At 56.1% G+C, this 19215-nt stretch overlaps 1 protein-coding gene across 1 annotated transcript; it reads left to right on the top strand.

Moving 5' to 3' along the window:
• Nucleotides 1-62: 62 nt before the first annotated feature.
• LMF2 (lipase maturation factor 2) lies at nucleotides 63-17463 on the top strand. The gene is made up of 14 exons (XM_063308140.1): nucleotides 63-190; nucleotides 6018-6271; nucleotides 6991-7019; nucleotides 7386-7582; nucleotides 9368-9546; nucleotides 10106-10244; nucleotides 11440-11565; nucleotides 12155-12260; nucleotides 12655-12751; nucleotides 13309-13491; nucleotides 14515-14683; nucleotides 15266-15377; nucleotides 15813-15921; nucleotides 16177-17463. The coding sequence occupies exons 1-14, from the start codon at nucleotides 88-90 to the stop codon at nucleotides 16525-16527; spliced, it is 2154 nt and encodes a 717-aa protein (XP_063164210.1). The 5' UTR covers nucleotides 63-87; the 3' UTR covers nucleotides 16528-17463.
• Nucleotides 17464-19215: the final 1752 nt, after the last annotated feature.

Genomic DNA, 19215 nt, shown 5'->3' with positions numbered 1-19215 from the left:
CCCCGCCCCTCGCCCGGCCCCGCCCCCGCGGCTGCACCGCGGCGAGCCAGGGCGGAGCGGGGCCCGCGGAGCGAGCGAGTGCGCGCCATGGCCGCCGAGGCGCCCCCCCGCCTGGCCCGGCAGCTCTTCCTGCGCGGCCTGGCCGCCGCCTTCCTGGCCGCCTTCGCCTCCCTCTACGTCCAGGTGCCCGGTGAGCCCGCGCAGCCGCCGGCGGGGGAGCGGGTGGGCTCTTTGCACATGCTCGGGGGCGCCCTCGCCCCGCCCGTCTGCGCCACAGGGGGCCCGCGCGGCGGCGGCGGCGTCCGGGGTCCTGCGCCCCAGTCACCGGCTGGGGCGGGCCTCGCAGAGGCTCGGGCCCGGGGCTCCGCGGCTGGAGGCCCGAATGCGGTCGTCGGGCTTGGCGGGGCCGCTCCGCACGAACGGTTCACCCGGGAGCCGCTGCTGCGCTGTGCGGCTGCGGGGCTCCTGCGGGCGGCCGCGGTCCGGGCGGGCCGGCTGCGACGGCGGGGCGTGCCCTTCCTTTGCAGGCCCAGCCCGGGTCGGCGCAGGCACTTTCGCGACAGCTTCTGCCCTGTCCGGCGCCGTCCACGTGTCTCGGGTGGGGACTGGCACTTGCAGCTGGCAAGGGCGCACCCTGCCCCGAGGGCCGCTGGGCAGGGCGGCTGACCCCGGCCTTGGCGCTCCTGCAGCCGGCAGGGCCTCTCGCCCGCGTTGCTGACTTCCTGATTCATAGCGGGAAAGGGGCTCTTGGGGGTGTCAGGAGTGGGGCGGGTGGGGCTGCAGGAGGGTGCACGGTTTGAGTTCGGCGGGGCAAATTCCTCCTGGCCTTTGGGCGACCTCAGAGCTTGGCCGTTCAAGGGCTCCGTTCCATCAAAACCGCTGTGTCCCAACATGCATGCCTGACCTCTGACCCCGGCTGCACGGAGGGGGAGGCAAACATTAACATTTCCACCTCCTGCTTTGCATCCCCCGAAGTAGCTCGTGTCCCCCCCCCCCCACAAAATCCAGGCCTTGGCAGAGGGACCTCGGGTGGCTTTAAATTTTGGGAGGATGGATCCATCAGGGGCTCCTGGTCTCCTGCTTGTGACCTCCCACACCCCTTTTCTTGCAAGCCACCAGGAGAAACCAGATGCTGGGGTGGGGGGCTTGGGCAAACCCAGCGGGCTGGTCTTCTGCTCTTGTGGGCCGAGGTTTGTTTTGCTGCATGAAGTAAAGAATCAGGCATTGCTCTGTTCCTCCTTCCTGCCCCCCCAGCTGCGCCTGCTTGCTTTAGGCCAGCCCCCTTTTCCAGGACCGAATATCCTGTTGGATGCTTTTGCCTCAGTCCCCCTCCCCCCTCTGTCCCCAGATCTCCACGTGGCAGCAGCGCTGCAGCAGTCCTGCAAATGGTCCCCCAGGTGGGGTGCGTGGGATTTGTGGCCCACCCACCCTCCCTGTTCTGCTCAGCCCTCCGTGGCTGCTTCAGGCCTGGGGTTCAGCCCCGACCTGCCTTACCTTCGTTCTGCTGCTGTTGAAAAAGAGGTTTTTTTCTCCCGGTTTCCTGCCAGCGTTCCCCTTGGCCTCCTTCCCCATCCCAAGGAGGCGTGGTCAGTCTCTGGGGCCACAAGCAGCCCTTTTGCTGCAGGGCGATTCCTGTGTCGCCTCAAACACTCTGCCGGAGGGTGGGCTCCCTGGCAGCCTGTGGGCTGAGAGGGGTGATTCTGGGGTGGGGTGGCCTCCTGCCCCTCCAAAGCCAAGGGGTCCTATTTTGTAAGGGGACCGTGAAGTCTGCCTGGAGTTGAGTCGTCCTCCTGGTGGCTTCACAGGAGACATCCATGCAATTTTCTTGGCACAACCGTGCTTCCTCCTTCTGGGACCTTTTCTGACTTCCTAATTTAGCTCCCAATTTGGGGAGGGGGGCATTCTTAGCATCTCCCACCCAAGAACTAACCCACATGTGCTTTGGAGTAGAGATAAGGGGGAGCAGGTGTGGCGATGACCAGCTTTCACTCTCTTATGAAAAGCCCTTCCCTGTTCGCTGGAAGCCCCCTTTGATCTCTGTGGCTGTGAAGAAGTCGGCCGTGTTGGATTACAAGCTCCGTGAGTCTTTCACACGTGCGCACCATAAGCCACGGATGCAGCTTCCCTTTCATGTGCGGGTGGCGTTGCTCAGAGAAGGACTTTGCTCTTCAGATCAGACTTCCAAGTCAATGTGCAGGAAGCCCCTCTGTGTAGCTGGACTACATCTCCCAGCATCCTTCATTCCTAACTGTGTGGCAGCTAAGACCTGGGAGGGACCCTTTGAAATCAGCATAGATGCCATTGCAATGAAAAAGTCAGAAATGCTGCGGGAGCATCGAAGAGGAGGAGGGTGGCAGGTGGAGAGGTGGAGAAATGCCAAAACAAGGATCTGGTTTGCCGTACAACTTGTACAAAGTGCATGCGAGGACTGCATCCATGCTTGACAATTAGAAGAGCGCCACTGTTCTTTTGGTATACAAAGAGGGAATGCAAAAATGACTGGGGACAAAATGTGTCCCAGAAGGTGTTTGGCAGAATTCTAATCAGAAGTTTGGAGAGGTGGAAACAGGCAGAATTTGGGAAGGGCAGTGAGACTTCCTACCGGGTGCACATCCAGGACCAGGCTAGCTGTGTTTGACGGGGAAAAAGGAGTGAACAATGGCAAGTTACTGATAAGTGGCAAAAAACTAGAGCGAGTAGATGAATTGTTGAACGTGGGAAAAAGAACTTTTAAGACATGCCAGTGGTGGGAGAAAAGTAGTAATCTTTTGCAAGGAATGAGTATTGAAAAAGAGAAATTGGATGGGTGCAAGAGGAAGCTTTGTGCTCTTGGTTACGTGGAACTGATAGTGGAGTATGTCAGGAGGAAGTTGACAGCAGTGCGTGCAACAAAAATATCTGGGGGCGCCATTTCTGACCCACCGATTTTATTGGGAGGCGTCAGCTTTTGTGAGCTGCAGCTCGATGCATCAGATGCATCAGCAAACTGATGCCTGTTGATAAAATCCCTCCTGAGTTTTTGCCCCCACATGCTGAGAAGGCTCTCCTCTTATACCGTCTGCAGCAAACGAAGAGGAGAGGGTCAGGAATGAGCAGGTGCTGAAAGAATACCAAGCTATCAGAAAGCACACTGAGGTGGTTTGGTGGCCTATAGAGCGGGATCACGCCTCAAAACCCATGAGCAAAGGGGTCAAGGGGAAGGGGTAGAAGACAGAGAAAGTCACAGTTAGATGAAGAGAGCCCCAAAGAGGGAGGTGAGAAGTTTAAAGGACAGAAGGGATGGAACGGTGGAGATGCCAAGACAGAAGGAGATGGACAAATAGAGCGAATGGGGTTAATGCAAGCTAATTTTAGCTATTTTTCCTTACCTTATTTGTTCTTCCTCGTACAGTATCTTGCTTACTATTTCTGGGCTCTGCATAATCTGGCTTATCCTGGAAGGGAGTAGTGACGGATGACGATGATGCTGTGCCATCAAGACTGTGTTGACTCTTAGCAACCACATCAGTAGATTTTCTCCATGATGATCTGCTGCTGTAATTGACCCCATCTACCTTGCTGCTGGTTGTCCTCTTCTCTTTCCTTCCACCTTTCCAGCATTCTTTCTTGACCTCTCAAGAGAGCTCGGTCTTCGTGTTGACTGAGTGATTAATTATAGACCACCACATCGGAGTTGACCCTTAACAGCACAAAGATGGATTTTTCTCTGTGATGATCTGTCCCCAACCTGGTCTTTTAGGTCTTCCAGTGGTGCCTTCATCGCCACTAACTGAGTCCATCCCCCTTGCTGCTGGTCAGCCTCTTCTCTTTCCTTCCACCTTTCCCGGCATCCAGAGAGCTGGGTCTTTGCGTAATGTGTCCAAAGTAGGATCATTTCAGCCTGGTCATCTGTGCCTTGAGGGAGAACTCTGGGTTGACTTGTCCAATGACCCGTCGGTTTGTTTTCTCGGCTGTCCGTGGTATTCTCAGGAGTCTTCTCCAACCCCAAAGTTCAAAAGAGTCAATGCTCTTCCTATCCTCCTTCAGAGTCCAACCTTCACTTCCATAAAGCGTCACAGGGAATACCGAGGCGTGCACGATTCTGATCTTTGCAGGCGTGGACACATCACGGCATCTGGATCGCTTTTCCAAGGCCTTCCTGGCTGCTCTACCCAGTGCTAGCCTGCAGCTTATTTCTTGACTGCTGGTTCCTTTACTGCTGATGGCCGATCCTAAAAGGCAGGAGCTCTCCACCACTTCAATACCTTCATTGCCAATTCTAAGGCTGGTGGTTCTACCGGTTGTCATTCATTTGATCTTCTTTATATTTTAGGCCCATTTTTTCACTTCGCTCCTTGACTTTTGCTAGAAAGGGTATAGTATGGGATGCATATATTTGGCATTAGGCAAACCCTGACTTGCAAAAAAAAAATGACTTTATTGACAAGGGCATAGGAAAGGTGGTAGCCGATTTGCACATATGCAGGCTGCTGTGTTTGCACAGTACTCTCTGATGGGTGCACAATTTGTTTTACGCAAGGGTTAGGTTCACCCAAAGACTGCCGGTAGATGTATGATTAAGTCTGTATGTAAGAGTGGAGATGTTTTCCTTGGCAAAAGGGGTTTGGGACGCAAATGCGGAATTCTGACTTGGGGCGAAGGGGAAGAATGCGGGCAGCAAGCGGTGAAGGGCGGGCAGCCCTATGCTTGGAAGCTGTTATTCAGACTCAGCTGCCTGTTGTTGTTGTTCTAAAGGATAAGGCCTTCCTGGAGTCAAATTCAGCTCCTGATGCAAAACTTATTGGCATTTTTAAAAAGTTCCCAGTCTAGCTGCAGCCCTGGGATCTTCCAGTGGTCTCCCATCCAAATATTAGCCAGGCCCCACCCTTCTTAGCCACTGTTGCCTAGGTGCCGCCCCTTTTCACATCATCATCATCATTTTCATTTCTGTATTACTTTTCCCCCCCAGAGGAATCCAAGGCGGTTTACAGTGAAGGTAAAGGTAAAGGTTTCCCTTGACGTAAAGTCCAGTCGTGTCCGACTCTAGGGGGCGGTGCTCATCTCCGTTTCAAAGCCTTGGAGCCGGCGTTGTCCATAGGACACTTCCGGGTCATGTGGCCAGCATGACTCACGGAACGCCGTTACAGTGAAGATAGTGTTAAATAAAATCCTCCTGGTAAAAATGCTTCAAACCAGTACACGTAGTCCTTGACTAACAATCACAATTGGGACTAGAGCTTCCATTGCTAAGCGATGTGGTTGTTAAGTGAGTCATGCCCAATTTTACAACTTTTTGCCACGGTCGTTAAGTGAATCAGCATGTCATTAAGTGAATTTGGCTTCCGTTGACTTTGCTTGTCGGAAGCTGGTTGGGAAGGTTGCAAATGGCGATCATGTGACCGCAGGGATGCTTCGACCATCATACATTTACAGTACAATGGACTGGTCGCAAGTCACTTTTCCGAGCGCCACTGTAACTTCGAACGAGCGCTAAACGAATGGTTGCAAGTTGAGGACTACCTGTAAACGCAAATGTTAAAGCAGAGCTTGTATAAAAAGAAAATAATAGAACGGGGGGTGGGGCGCTTGTAAAGAACCATTGTGCTTCGTCTTGCCAACCGGCAGCTAGATGACTGTTCGTTTCTCAGGCTGTTCTCAGGTCTTATGAGGCCGCCACTATAGCGCCCCCCCCCCGCCTGGTTTTATTTCCCTGGAGGGCAGGGTGTGGCGGGTGTGCATCTCGTCTGCTTTCCTCTTGCCTCTGCGTGGGAAATGCGTCAGCACCCTCTCGTTTTGCTGCAGCGGTTCCACCCTGCAGGTCCCTGGTTTCCCCAAGTGGGCAGGGGCTGTGCTGTTCCTCCTGCCCAGCCCGTCTCTGGGGCTGGGCTGCAGACGGCAGGGGGCTCCCTTTCTGCCTCTGCAGCGCTGGGCTGCCCCTAAGTCCCAGGTGGGTGAGGCCGGGCACTCCCATAGGCGGGGGTTGCCCCCCAGGCCTGGCCACTCTTTCCAGGCAGCTGAGCCTCTGTCTCCTCTTCCAGGCCTCTATGGGAAAGACGGCATCCTGCCGGCACGGAAGATGCTTCGCTTCACGGGCAAGGGCTTCTGGGAGCAGCTGCGGGACTCCCCAACTCTGTTGTGGCTGGGCCCCCGCCTGGGGCTGGAGACGGAGCAGGGCTTGGAGCTGCTCTGCCTGCTGGGGACGCTGCTCTCCTTCGGGGCCCTGGTGCTGGAGCCCCTGCGGGACAGCCTGGTCTTCCTGGCCCTCTGGGCCTTCTATCTCTCGCTGTACCAGGTACGGGGCAGGGGCAGAACGCAGACCCCCCTGCCCCCCAGGTGGGTGAGTCTGCCTGCAGGACCGGGTTGCTGTTGCCTCTGGGCTTCCTTCCCAAAATGAAACACTGTTTGCTGCACCTATATAAAGTGGGGGGGCAACAGCAGGAGAATTTGTCGGGCTGATAGTATGTAAACTCTAAGCCAATGTTTTTCAACCTTGGCCCCTTTAAGATGTGTGGACTTCAACTCCCAGAATTCCCCAGCCAGCATGTTGAAGTCCACACATCTTAACCCTAACGTTGCCAAGGTTGAGAAACCCTGCCCTAATCCATTCCTTTCCAGCAGTGAATCCCCAAAAGCATTGCAGGGAAAGGATTCCCAGTGTGGAGTGAAGAATTCTTCAGATCTATTTGGAGAGGGGCAAAGGAGGCCCGTCCTCTCCTCCTACACCCTCCGGAACGATCTTGCCCCCGGGAATCGCAGGCTCTGGAATAGCACTCACCTGATCCCTCAGGCCTAGAGCAGAACCCCTGTAAGGCAGCTGGCCTTGGCCCCAAGGAGCTGCAGCCGGCCTGTGCCTCCTCCTTCCAGGTGGTGGGGGACAGAGACCTTTGCAGGTAGACTCGCTAGGTGGAATATCATTCGTTACATCAGGAAAACCAATCTGAGCTCAGGTAGAAGGCCCCTGACAGGTCACTGCTGCTGCTGATTTGACTTCCCTTTTTTTCCTCTCTGCAGGTGGGACAGGTGTTCCTGTACTTCCAGTGGTAAGTGGTCCTGTGCCTGTACAACCCTCCAAGGTAGGTGTACTGTGCACAGTGGGAGTGTCTGTGCTGCCGGCAATGAAAATAATAACTAAGGCTGGGTGTGTGGCACAGTCTCGGTGCTTCCTTTGTTCAAGGGAGAGTGCATTTTGGGCAGTACTGTGGTGGGGGCAGAAGGAAAATGTGGAGGCTTCAACCCTCTGGTTCCCTGTAGCTCCTGCCCCTCTACCATGCCTGCGTTTCCCGGGACAGAATCTGACTTCAGGATCACAGGGAGTGCTGAATAATCCCCAGGAGTGTTGGCGTGGAAAGGGTGCGATCCCAGTGCAGTCCACCCCTGCCCATGTGACCCTCGTTTTCCTACACCAGGGACAGCCTTTTGCTGGAGACGGGCTTCTTGGCTGTGTTGGTGGCCCCTCTGCACCTGCTGAAGTGGCGCTCAACAGCCTGGAAAGCGCATGACGGGGTGACCTTCTGGCTTGTGCGCTGGCTGCTTTTCCGGTTGATGTTTGCCTCGGGGGTGGTGAAGCTGACCAGCCGCTGCCCCACCTGGTGGGGGCTCACAGGTGAGTGAGCCGGCAAGTGGAGATGGCTCTCCATGCTTTTGCAGATAACGCACATTCCTAGCTACGAAACGGACCGTGGGCAGTTGCCCCAGGGGGAAGGGGAAATCACTTACCACTTCATTCTAGAAAGTCTTTTGCTGGATTTATTTATTAAACTGGATGCATTGCCGGCTACGGCAGAACACAAAGCCACAGTTAAAATGAGAGGTATTAAAATCAGCAATTGAAATGGTAGCAATCAAAGTCAACAATTAAAAGGTGGCGCAGATTTTCCAGCCGATCGAACCCCAGAGGACAAGCAGGTTTTTCCAAGAACTCCAGAAAGAAATAGCTCAGAGACTCTGGGAAAACGGAATGGGAGGCAACAGTGCTCTCCTGCCATGCCGCCCACTGCAGGAGCGGGCCTGAGTGTTGAAAAGCAGCAGGGCCAGTTCCAGAGCCTGGGAGACCAGTCTGCTGTGGTCTTTAGTGGATCGTAGCACATTATGTGAGACGCGGGTGATGGCATTTTGCTAAAGGTGTTGTGCAAACCTAGACCATAAAGTGTCTCGGTGTCCTCGCCTTCCAAACACTTTCCGCATCTACATCGTGAAGGTCTAGCTTGGTCTCTGAGCGAAGACACCTTGCTGTCTCTTTTTTTATGTTGTCGAAGAGTTGGCTGGCTGTTCTCCCCAGAAGTTTGGGAGGATGAATGGAAATTGGTTGGGGAAAGGTGAAAGCTTTGGGTGTGAATTGCATGGAAACTAGCTGCACGCTGTTTTTAAGATGGGACACTTGAAAATGTATTCCTGCATCGACCGGGGGTTGGACGGATGGCTCCGGTGGCCCTGTACGACTCCTCGAATCTGCGTGTGCCTCTGATAGCAGACTTGGTGCTTCCAGGCTGATGGCCCCCGGGCAAAGCAGAATCGCTTAAAAAAGAAGGGAGTGACTTCTGGTAGAGAATAAGGAAGATCACCTTGACAGAGAGAGGCCAGACCTGTTATTAAGGCAACAAGGGGGAAAATGTGGCTTAAGTCCAGAATGAGGAGAAGGCACGTGCAAAAGGCAGAGACCTCCCTAATTCACAGGAGTGCAAAGGGGTGGGGGGGATAAAGCACAGCCAGACTTGCAGCATTCTGTTACTAATATTAATAAAGGCAGTTTTAGTTTTCATGGGGAGTTGATTTTTTTTACTTATCTACATCAGTCTTTCTCAACCCTTTGACCCTGGAGGAACCCTTGAAATATTTTTCAGGCCTGGGGGAACCCCTGCACATTCAGGCTCAAATGTAGGCCGGAAGTCACAAAATTATTTTATCCATTTCATGGGTAGGCCTGTAAATATGCATTCACTGTGTTCTTAAACTGGAGATAAAGAATGAAACTTACTCTTTTGTGTGAAGTTGCCCGAATTTGGAATAATTTTTTAAATAAATCGAGATCTCCCAGGGAACCCCTAGTGACCTCTCGTGGAATCTTGGTTGAGGAACCCTGATCTACATAGTGGGGCTGATACCGGCTGGCAAATGTAAATCAGAGCAGCTGTGGAAGATTTGGCAGGCTCACAGGACGGGAAAACTGGGGGATGAATTAGTTTGCTTAAGCCCACCAAAGCAGCATCGCATGAGACGGCAGGGCTGGCTGGGTTGCTGAGCATAAGATGCTCTGATTGGGGGCGGGGAGTGGCCTGTGCCGTTGTGCTTCCTGGCACAGCTCACGTGCCACCTCCGTTCTGGCTTAGATGCACATGCCTTCTGCTGTGTTCCCACCTCCCTCCCTCCCTCCCTCTCTCTCTCACACCAGCTTTGACGTACCACTACGAAACCCAGTGCATTCCCACCCCAGCCGCGTGGTTTGCCCACCAGTTGCCGTTCTGGTTCCAGAAATTCAGTGTGGTGGCCACCTACGTGATCGAGATAGCCGTCCCACCCCTCTTCTTCGTGCCGCTGCGCCACCTCCGCCTGTTCGCCTTCTACAGCCAGGTATGGGGATGCCAGGCTGGTAAGAGCCAGGGTGAGGACTGGTGGCCGTCCAGAGCTCCAGCCAGGGTCTGAATGCTTCCCAGAGACTGGGGAGAGAGGACTTCGCAGCGAAGCTAAGTCTGCTGCGGGGGACCTCTTTTCGGCAACAGAGCAAGGTGGCTGTGCAGGGAGGAGACGGGATGCACGCTTTGTATGTCATAACAGTTGCTCAGCAGGACAACCTGCCGCTAGCCCTGAGGCCCGTTTGCCAGCTTCTCCCAGAATAGTTTCCGCTGCCGAGAGTCAGAGAATCCACACCAGGGCTGGGCAGATCTGGGAGCCTGGGGGGAGACCGATCCTTGCCCTTCTGTCCCCTCTGAGCAAGGGGGGCAATGGTAAGGGGAATGCAGAGTCCTGTGCACCGTAGTGTCCTTGCACAAGGATGCAAATTACGTCCTCTGCAGGGATGCCTTGATGCGTACAATGCCATCGTGGCTTGTACCTCCTTCCCTGGAGCATTCAAACCTCTGTGTGCATTTTAAACACGGGAGAGCATTATTTAAAAGGAAACACGTTCCAGGTCTTTCTGCAAGCCCTGATCATCGTCACCGGTAACTACAATTTTTTCAACATGCTGACGGTGGTGCTGAGCTTCTCGCTGCTTGACGACGAGCATGTGGGGCTGTGGCTGGGCCATGGCAGGAAGAAAGCAAGTGGTGGTGAGTCCCCTAGGCCCCAAGGTGCTTTGTTTGTCAGTTGGGTTCAGGGTTGCAATTCATTTCTCTTTATTCCTTAGTTCTCCCCCATTTGTTTTCCCTCCAGAACGCCAACTGTAAAGATAAGTTGGTCAAGTCAGTGCCCCCTAGCCCAGAGTGACCCAGGAACTGGTTGACCTGGGTCTCCCCAACCCTAGCCCACTCCCCTAGCCGCCACACCCCGCAGGAGAGGCTGCAAGGCCTCAAGGCCCAGTCCCCAGGAGCCTGCTCTGCCTCAAGACCAAGCCCTTTCCTAGAATGAGGATAACCGGGTGAATGCTGGGGCTGGGCTGTTGCTCCATTCATCCCTAGGCATCCACCTGTGGACCGAGGAGGTGAGGGCCTTCTGTCCCTAGGAACACCACTGATGGATTTTGCAATGGCCAGGGTACACACCAGGAGCGTTGCAGAATGGTTAGGGATTGGGGTCAGCACTGAGCTCTCTGTCGGCATCCCTGATGCCGGTTTTACAGGTAATCCTCGACTTACGATCATAATTGGGACTGGAATTTCCATCGTAAATCATTGCGGCCATAAGTTGAGTCATCGCATGACTGGACCCCAATTTTATGACCATTTTTATGGCAGTCGTTAAGCGAATCAGCTTCCCCAATGGGTGTTTTTTGCCAGAAAATGGCAAGAGCATCGCAAAACATGATCACATGACCACAGGACACTGTGGCCGGTCATAAATGCGAGCTGGTTGCCAAGCGCCCAAAATGCAGTCGTGACCGCGAGGGGGCTGTGTGACGTTTTGTGATGCTGGGAAGTGCTTAACGGGCCGTAAAGCACCCATTCTGAGTCTGTTGCGACTTTGGACTGTCGTTAAACAAATGGTCGTAAGCCAAAGATTACCTGTATTGAAAGCCATGGTGCTGGAGATTCTGGTGTTGCGGGCTGGGATGTAATGGCGGGGAAGGCAGGTTGGGGCAGCCAGACTTAGATGGGCAACAGGCAACCTTCTGCATGCTGTTCATCTGCCCTCCCGCAGCCAAAGCGACGGGGTGTACGGGAGTTGCAGTCCAGCCGCGTTGGCGGGCCCTTCGTTTCCCAAACCCAAGTCAGTGTCCCCGGCTTGGCCTGCAGCTGCCCACAACAAGCCTTCCAGGTGGCTTGAGTCGGCCCACCCCACCCCACCGCTGCCCTCTTTCCTCTGCAGCCTGGCCCTCACGGTTGGCCGCCCTGCTGATGGAGCTGGGTGTCTACGGCTTCCTGGTCTACTGGACCACCCGTTCCTTTGGGCTGACGGTCAACTGGGAGAAGAGGCTCCTCGAATCCAAGACAGGTACTTTTCGGGCTGGGGGAGCAGGCAGCGGGGGATGCTGCGGCGTTGGGGATGCTGCGATTCCCTGAGCTGCGGAGGGACGGCTGCGGTGGAACCCTGTCTCCATTTTGCTGTGCGAGAGCGAATGCCGGTTCGATGGGCCCAGCCTGGTCCAAAGGGCAGTTCTCACCTTCTCAGACTTAGCCAAGGATTTACCGCCCCCCGCCCGCCGCTGTGCATGCCCAGACACCAAGAGCTCTGCTCTCTTTGTGACTCCTCCTAGCCCAGCGGGGCTTGCACTCTGACATGCACACTTCAGACCTGGAGGGGTCCCTGGCCTCCTTATAGCTTCCCCCCCTCCCCAGTGTTTTGTTGCTGGGAGTCCAGTGCTCGAGGCCGCTTGGTTGGGAGAGCTGTGATCCTTACCTGTCTGGAAAGGTTGCGTTGGTTGCACGTGAGCAGAGCCGCGCGTGTGAATCTTTTGGATCTGGGGTGAAGCCCAGCGAGGTTCCTAGTTGGCTGCCAGCGAAGTGGACAGGGATGGGCCGTTCAGGACCTTTCCCGGCTTCTGTCCTTCCTTTCACGCGCCCTCAATGCGGTCTCTCCCCAGCGTTCACCTATCACGAGTTCACGCAGTGGCTGAAGATGGTGACTCTCCCTCTGGTGGCCCTGGGCCTGCTCTCCTTGCTCTGGGAGATCCTTCAGGCTGGATACAGGTGGGTTGAGCGTTGCTGCAGAGAAGCCTCAAGATGGCCTCGGGGCAGGAGTGCGACGGCAGCGAGCAAAACACGATTTAAGCCCCCGAAGGCAAGAGAATGCTAGAAAGACTTAATTGGCTCGGTTCTTACAGCTTCAACCAGTGTTTTTCAAACGTGGCCCCTTTAAGATGGGTGGACTTCAACTCCCAGAATTCCCCAGCCAGCCATCTTAAAGGGGCCATGTTTGAAAAACACTGGGCCAGAGTAAGGAAGGTCTGCTGTCTTGTTGCTCAGCAGAGAACCATCTTTGCCCCGTGGTCTGTCAAAGGGTTGTCCCCCAGTAGTTCTCCTAAGAGAGGGTGTCTTGGGGGTTCTCCTGCCTGATCCCTCCCTCCCTCCCTCCTCCCTCCAGGAGCGCCTGTGTCCGCGGCTTTTTCTGGAAACTCTGGGCTGCCCTGCAGTGGGCTGTTTTCTCCACTGCCGCCTTAGGGATGTTCACTGTCAGCCTGGTGAGTCCTGAGACGTGGGGCTGGGGGAGAGGGGGCCAGCCGGAGCGTATGCTGGGAGGGCTTGGCGTGCCTTGGTAGGGTCCATGCGGGAGGCGGACTGGCTTTGGGGCTGAGAAAGTGGGTGAACCCTGCCGGCAGGCTGGCAGGGAAAGGCTTGGGGAGCCCCGAGTAACCCCCAGCAGCTAACCCCAGAATTCCCAAACAAGTCAGTATAATTAAGGATCTGGCCTCGCTTTCCAGTGCGTTTCTACTTTTCAGAAGGGGGTTTGCCATTCACTTTGTTTTCCAGGAGAATATTTTAATTTTCCAGCCTAGCTCCTGTCCTGGTTTTTCCTGGTGGTCCCCCATCCAAGCACTAGCCAGTCTGGCGCGTCTGAGCCTCCCGGTGTCAGCCACGGTCGCTTTGGTGCTGCCGCTGAACTGGGGGGGTGGGGAGGAAGGCGGGGCCAGGGCATCCGGGGCTGGGATGAGTCAGACCAGCCGAGCTCCCTCGATGGCGCTGCTGCTGCTTCCAGGATGCGCTGATGGTCCAAGGGCGGCCTCTGCTTCTTCCTCAGGTCCCCTTCACGTACATAGAGTACGAGTCCAACGGAAAGCTCTGGCCAGGCATCCATCACCTCTTTGGGGCTGTTGACCGCTACCAGCTGGCCAATTCCTACGGGCTCTTTCGGCGGATGACGGGAGTCGGTGGGCGGCCAGAGGTGGTGGTGGAAGGCAGCTATGACAAGGAAACGTGGACCGTGAGTGGCTTCGGGGTGGGGAGGGAGGGGTGGGGGGAGCTGCTCTTCCTTGGCATTTCTGGGGGCCCTTCAAGGGCTCAGTGTTGCACAGAACGGCAGAGGGTCCGGTGCTGCAGCCTGGCATTGGAGGGGGGGGGGAGAGCAGGGTGGGGAAGCTGGCTGGTTTGCATGGATTGGAAGAGGCAGGGAGGGCAAGCGGGTGATTCTGGGGGACCCGCCTTGGCTTGCTTGCTGTATAGGTAGTCCTCGCTTAACGACTACAATTGAGACTGGAGTTTTGGTTGCTAAGCAAAGCGGTCATTAAGCAAATCCGACCTGATTTTGCAATCTGTTTTTGCTATGTCATTAAGTAAATCACCATGGTTGTTAAGCGAACCACATGGTCATTAAGCAAATCACGCAGTTCCCCATTGATTTTGCTTGTCAGAAGCTGGCCAAGAAGGTCAAAAACAACGATCACATGACCACGGGATGCTGCAACAGCCATAAATGCGAACCGGTTGCCAAGCACCCAAATCGTGATCACATGACCATGGGTCATAAGTGTGAGCACTGGTTGTTAAGTTGGTTTTTTCAGCACCATTGTAAGTCTGAACCGTCACTAAAGAAATGGTCGTTAAGTGGGGACTACCTATAGTTAGTTAGTCCCAGTCCTGATCCAGGGCTGAGGAGGAGCATCTTACTAGGACAGTGAGGTCATGTGTTTGGCAGTTGGGAAAGCGTGTCACGTGGGGATCAGTGCCAGGAGAGCATGGGTGCAAGAGGTGGGGAGGGTTGATGTGGGCTAGATGCAGATGACCAAGCTGTCATGGACTGGGGTAGGACGGTGGGGTGGGGGTCAAAATGTGAGCTAGGGACGGTCATCCTGGCAGCGAAGAGACAACAGAGGCTTTGGGAGAAGAGAGCTGGGGGTCAAGACGGGGGCTACGTTGGGCAGCCAGGAAACAAGGCCAAGCCACGGAGGTCCCCTCGCAGAGCAGCTCCCATCGGATTGTCTGACAGGCTCTCCCCCCACCCCCCCAGGAGATCGAGTTCATGTACAAACCGGGCAATGTCAGCGCTCCGCCCCCCATCGTGGCCCCGCACCAGCCCCGCCTGGACTGGCAGATGTGGTTCGCCGCGCTGGGCCACCACACGCACAGCCCCTGGTTCACCAGCTTCGTCTACCGCCTCCTGCAGGGCAAGAAGGAAGGTGAGTGTGGCAAAACCCCTCCTCCCCCTCCCCCTTTTCCCCCCAGCCCTGTTCTCAGGGTCCCAGAAAGACCTTGGATCAAAGTGGCAGACCAGTCCAGAGATGGGTAACCCGGATGACGGTTGGGGGTGGGGTGGGGCAGAGAAGAGGGGCTGAAGGAGCTGGGGGATTTGGCCTGAGAAGACAAGAGCTGCCAGTGTCACAGACTGCTTTGGGCAAGAACGTTCTGGCCAAGTCCGGCCTCTTTGCTCTCCTTCTGGAGAACGTTGGCATTCGGTTCCAGAAGGCAGCGTCTGGATGAACGTTCGGGGATCCTGGCTCCCAGTTGAAGCTATTGGAGGGGGACGCAGGGGGGGTCCTCTTGGCTGGGTGGGACCCGATTACAGCTGTGCACCTGAGGCCCGGCGGTCCAGCCAGATTAGAGCCCCTCTGTGGCCTCCTGTGTCCATCTCCAGGGTTCAGCGGGACTGTCAGTGATGGGGAGGTGGCAGGTGGGCAGCAACGCAGGGGCCGAGTGTGGGTGATCCCCAGTTTGCTTCCCCCCAGTCGACTGACCCCCTTTCCCTTTCCCTTTCCCTGCAGTGATCCACCTTGTGCAGGTGGATGACTCCAAGTACCCCTTCCGGTCCCAGCCCCCAGCCTACATCCGGGCCCGGCTGTACAAGTACTGGTTCACCGAGGCCGGGAAGGATGGGTGAGCGAACGGCAGCAGCAGGGGTGCCGGGGTGGGGGGCAGCAGGGATGGGTGGAGATCTTTAATCCAGGGAAACGTTTTGCTTCCATTGGTGGAGCCCCTGGCTGCGATATGCCTCCCAGGTTTTATTTTATTTGTTCTATTTATACAGCCGCCCATCTCACATTCGTGACTCTGGGTGGCTCACGTGATTGAAGAACAAAAAGAGTTATGAAAAAACAGCGAGGATGCAAGACCATTAAAAGAATTAAAACCATGAAACATCATCTGCGCCTCGTTTAAAAGGACTTGGGCCCCCCACCAAGGCCTTGGGGAAGACTGGTTGCCCCCAGAGCCAGAAAGGGTTGTGGGGGGAGGGCTGCCGGGCTGAGGAGAGGCAGCCGTGTGAGCTGAAAAAGCACCCAGCTTCGCATCTCCCACCCCATCCCCCTGCAGGACCCTTCCTCAGAAATGGTGGAGGCGCCAGAGGATCGAGGAATTCTACCCTGTGGTCTTCCTGGGTGACCCCAACCTGGAAGCTCAGTTGGCCAAGCACGGGCTGAAGGTGAGGGGCAGGGGCACTGGGGGCTGGGAGGAGCAGCCGGGCTCAGGGAGGCGGTGTGTCTGGGGTGGGAAGTGGGCGGTTTGGCAGGGCGAGCCTTGCCTGCTTTCCAGATCCACACAGTCCCCAGTTAACCTGAACTCGGCCTGGGCCCCTTTTCTGCTCCTTGGTCGTCCAGGCGAGATGCAGCCAGCTAAGGAGAGAGCCAGGTGGTAGGGGGGAGCCTGCACGATACAGTGGTTTCCCTCTCCCTTCCAGGACGTGCCCCCCCTGAAGCACCCTCCGGATGCCCTCCTGCCAGGCATGCTGCAGCGAGTGCGAGAGAACCTCCATCCCTACACTGGCCCGGCCATCATCTGGTCTCTATACCTCACCGGAGTGGCTGTTGGCTTCCTGTGGGGACTGGGCAGCCGCCTGCCAGTGGGAGGGGCTCCTGGTGGCGGGAAGCACAAGCAGGCCCGGCCGGCCGACGCGGTGGTGGATGCCGGCGGTGGTGGGGACCAGGCTGCCGATGAGAAGAACGGGCAGCTGAGGAGGAAGGAGGAGAAGGCCAGGGCTGCCGGCGACCCCCCCACCAACGGGCTCCGGCACGCCAAGAAGAAGAAATAAGCCAGGGCCGCAGCCCCGGGCCCCACCCAGCCTGCCCCCAGACCTCTGCCAGACATGGCTGCGGCTCACGCGGGCAGCGGGCCAAGCGGAAAGTGAGCAGGCAGGAAGAGCCTTTGCCGCCCCGTCGGAGCTGGTTGTCCTCTCCAGCTGCACTGACGAGCTGCGGGGTTCAAGTTTGAACACCTCCCCCAGTCAAAGGTCTTCCCTGCTGCACCGAGGGAGGGGCAAGGCCCGCTTTCTTCCTCCTCGGATCGAGTGAGGCTGTTTCGGCTGAGCCCGCGGCCCCTTGCTCCGCTCCGATTCCTGCCCCCTGCTCCCTGCCCCCTCTCGGCACTGCGGCTGCTCGCGGTGTTGGTGGCAGCCTCCGCTCCTGGGTGTCTCGGGTCGGCCGTTTCAGCTTCCGAGGATCTCCCATGTTTGGGGCCGGGGACTGGGGAGTGCCTCCTGATGGTCGGGGAGCCCCCTTTGGTCCTTTGGAGATCCCCAGGTAGCAACCTGTTCTTCCTGGCACGGTTGGATCATCAGCAGGCTGCGTGGGATGCTGGGGTTGAAGTGAGTCTCGGGGACCCCTGCCCTTCCAGCTCTCCAGACCCCATCTGGACGCAGAATCAAACGCGGGCAGACGTGGCTGAGACCGGGTTTCAGCTCCTGCCAGTTTCGAAGCAGCGGCAGCTCCGCCTTATGCGCACCTGGAATGGTTTGCCAGCCCAAGCCGCCTTGTTCCTCCGCTCCCGGCCATCCCCTTGACCCGCTGAGCCTTGTAGTGGGGGCCAGGGAAGTTCACTGCTCTCTGCGCTGCATCATTGGGGCTGTGGGGCGGCAGGTGCCCTTGTTGGACCCATCAGTTACGCCCTTGAGGGAGCAGAGTTGGTGCTGCTCACACACGGGGCCCAAGGGAGACAGCTCTGATTTTCTAAATAAACCCTGTACATTCCAGTGAGTGCTTGTGTGTGTGTGCAAGCGCGTGCACATATTTGTGGACAGATGGCTGGAACCTCGAAGGGGAAAGAGGGTGGACTGAAGGGGGGGGAGTAGGGTAGTGACCAACCAGATGTTTCTGGGGTGCTCAAAAGCAGGAGGCCGAAACCCCCTTCTCGGCCCTTATCCCCCCTACTAATAGAACTTGGAGGCATCCGCCCCTGGCGTGGCGGTAACACGGAGCCTTCGGGCCAGATGACCCTCGATGGACTTGTTCCCCATGGAGTTTGTCCAGGGCCTTTTAAAGCCATCCAGGTTGGCGGCCGCCTTGCTATCTTGAAGAAAGGAATTTGAGAGGTTAACTAAGTAGTGTCACGTTTCCAGCTGCAAAGATTTACAAAATGAGTGGGTTGCTTCACTGAAGTTCTCAGGCATCCAATCCAAGCTAGTGAAGCTTGCAGTCCGTGCACCGCACATCAGTTGCGTGTTGGATACGATGGAATCTTGCAGGTGGAGCCGTCTGCCAAACTGCTTCCCAGTCTTTTTGAGCTGTAACCTGCCTCTTCCCAGAAGTCCTTTGCAAGGGTCACGTCGTTGAATCCTACTCCTCGTTGGTGACGCCCGTTGTGCAGCCAGTTCCAGTATTGTGTGTTCTCTTCTTGTACTTGGCCCTCATCTGGAAAGATTGGTGCAAGACCTATTTGTGCTCCCATTTCCTTCACCTCCTTGTGCAAGGAGTTGTAGTCCAGAGACTACAACTATTCTCAGAGGAGCCAGCGAAAGAAGATCAGAAATGCAGGTAGTCCTCGACTTAGGACCGTTTGTTTAACGATGGTCCAAAGTTATGATGGCCTCAGAATGGATGCTTTATCATCAGCAGCGCTTCCAAGCATCACGAAATGTCTCTCACACACACACACCCCCCGCGGTCACATGATTTGATTTTGGGTGCTTGGCAACTGGTCCGCATTTACAACCGGTTGCAGTGTCCTGTGGTCACGTGATTGCGTTTTGTGACATTTTCTGGCAAAAAACGCCCATTGGGGAAACTGGATTAGCTTAACCACCACCATAAAAATGGTCGTAAATTGGGTCCAGTCATGTGATGACTCAAGTAATGGCTGCAACGACTTACAGTGGAAATTCTGGTCCCAACTGCAGTCATAAGTCAAGGACTTACTGTGTTGTCCATTCCCACAAGAGGAAAGGGTAGCTGTCCACGGCTTTGGAGCGTCCATTGCAGCCTTGATACAGGCACCAGAAAGACAACGTATCTCCTGCAATCTCCTGTCAGGTCTTCGCCGTTACTTTGGTTCCTCCCGGCAGGGAGTCGCCCACCACGGCACGCCTCGCCTTTCTCAAGGTGGCCCAAGGGGTGTCCACGGGGTCAGCAGGAGAACAGGCTCCACAGGTGCCTCCTGGTCCTCATGCTGCTTTGGGTGACGCGCTTCTACGCGTTTGGCTCTGTGGAAAGGGTTTGCCTCTGTTCCCTCCGCTGCCATGCTCCCCCTGGACGCCCTCTTGTCGAGGAGGCCCTCGTTTTCCCCGAGGCATCTTGGTGTAGCATCTCAAGGCCACAAAGGTTGCTTTCTCAGTAGGGAAACGAACTTGTACCTGAAGCAGGTGTGGGGAGAGGAGAGGAGGAGGGAAGGAGGAGGAAGAACTTTATTAAACTCCTCCTCCTGGGTGATCATCCTCTGCAGAAACGTTTTGCCTATACTACAGAGAAGTCCAGCATTTCTCAACCTCAGCCACTTCGAAGGTGTGTGG

This window comes from Candoia aspera, chromosome 7 (assembly GCF_035149785.1).
Source record: "Candoia aspera isolate rCanAsp1 chromosome 7, rCanAsp1.hap2, whole genome shotgun sequence".
In the NCBI taxonomy this organism is placed as follows: domain Eukaryota; kingdom Metazoa; phylum Chordata; class Lepidosauria; order Squamata; family Boidae; genus Candoia; species Candoia aspera.
The sequence above is the reverse complement of the archived record's forward strand: the minus strand, read 5'-3'. Positions and strand labels throughout refer to the sequence as shown.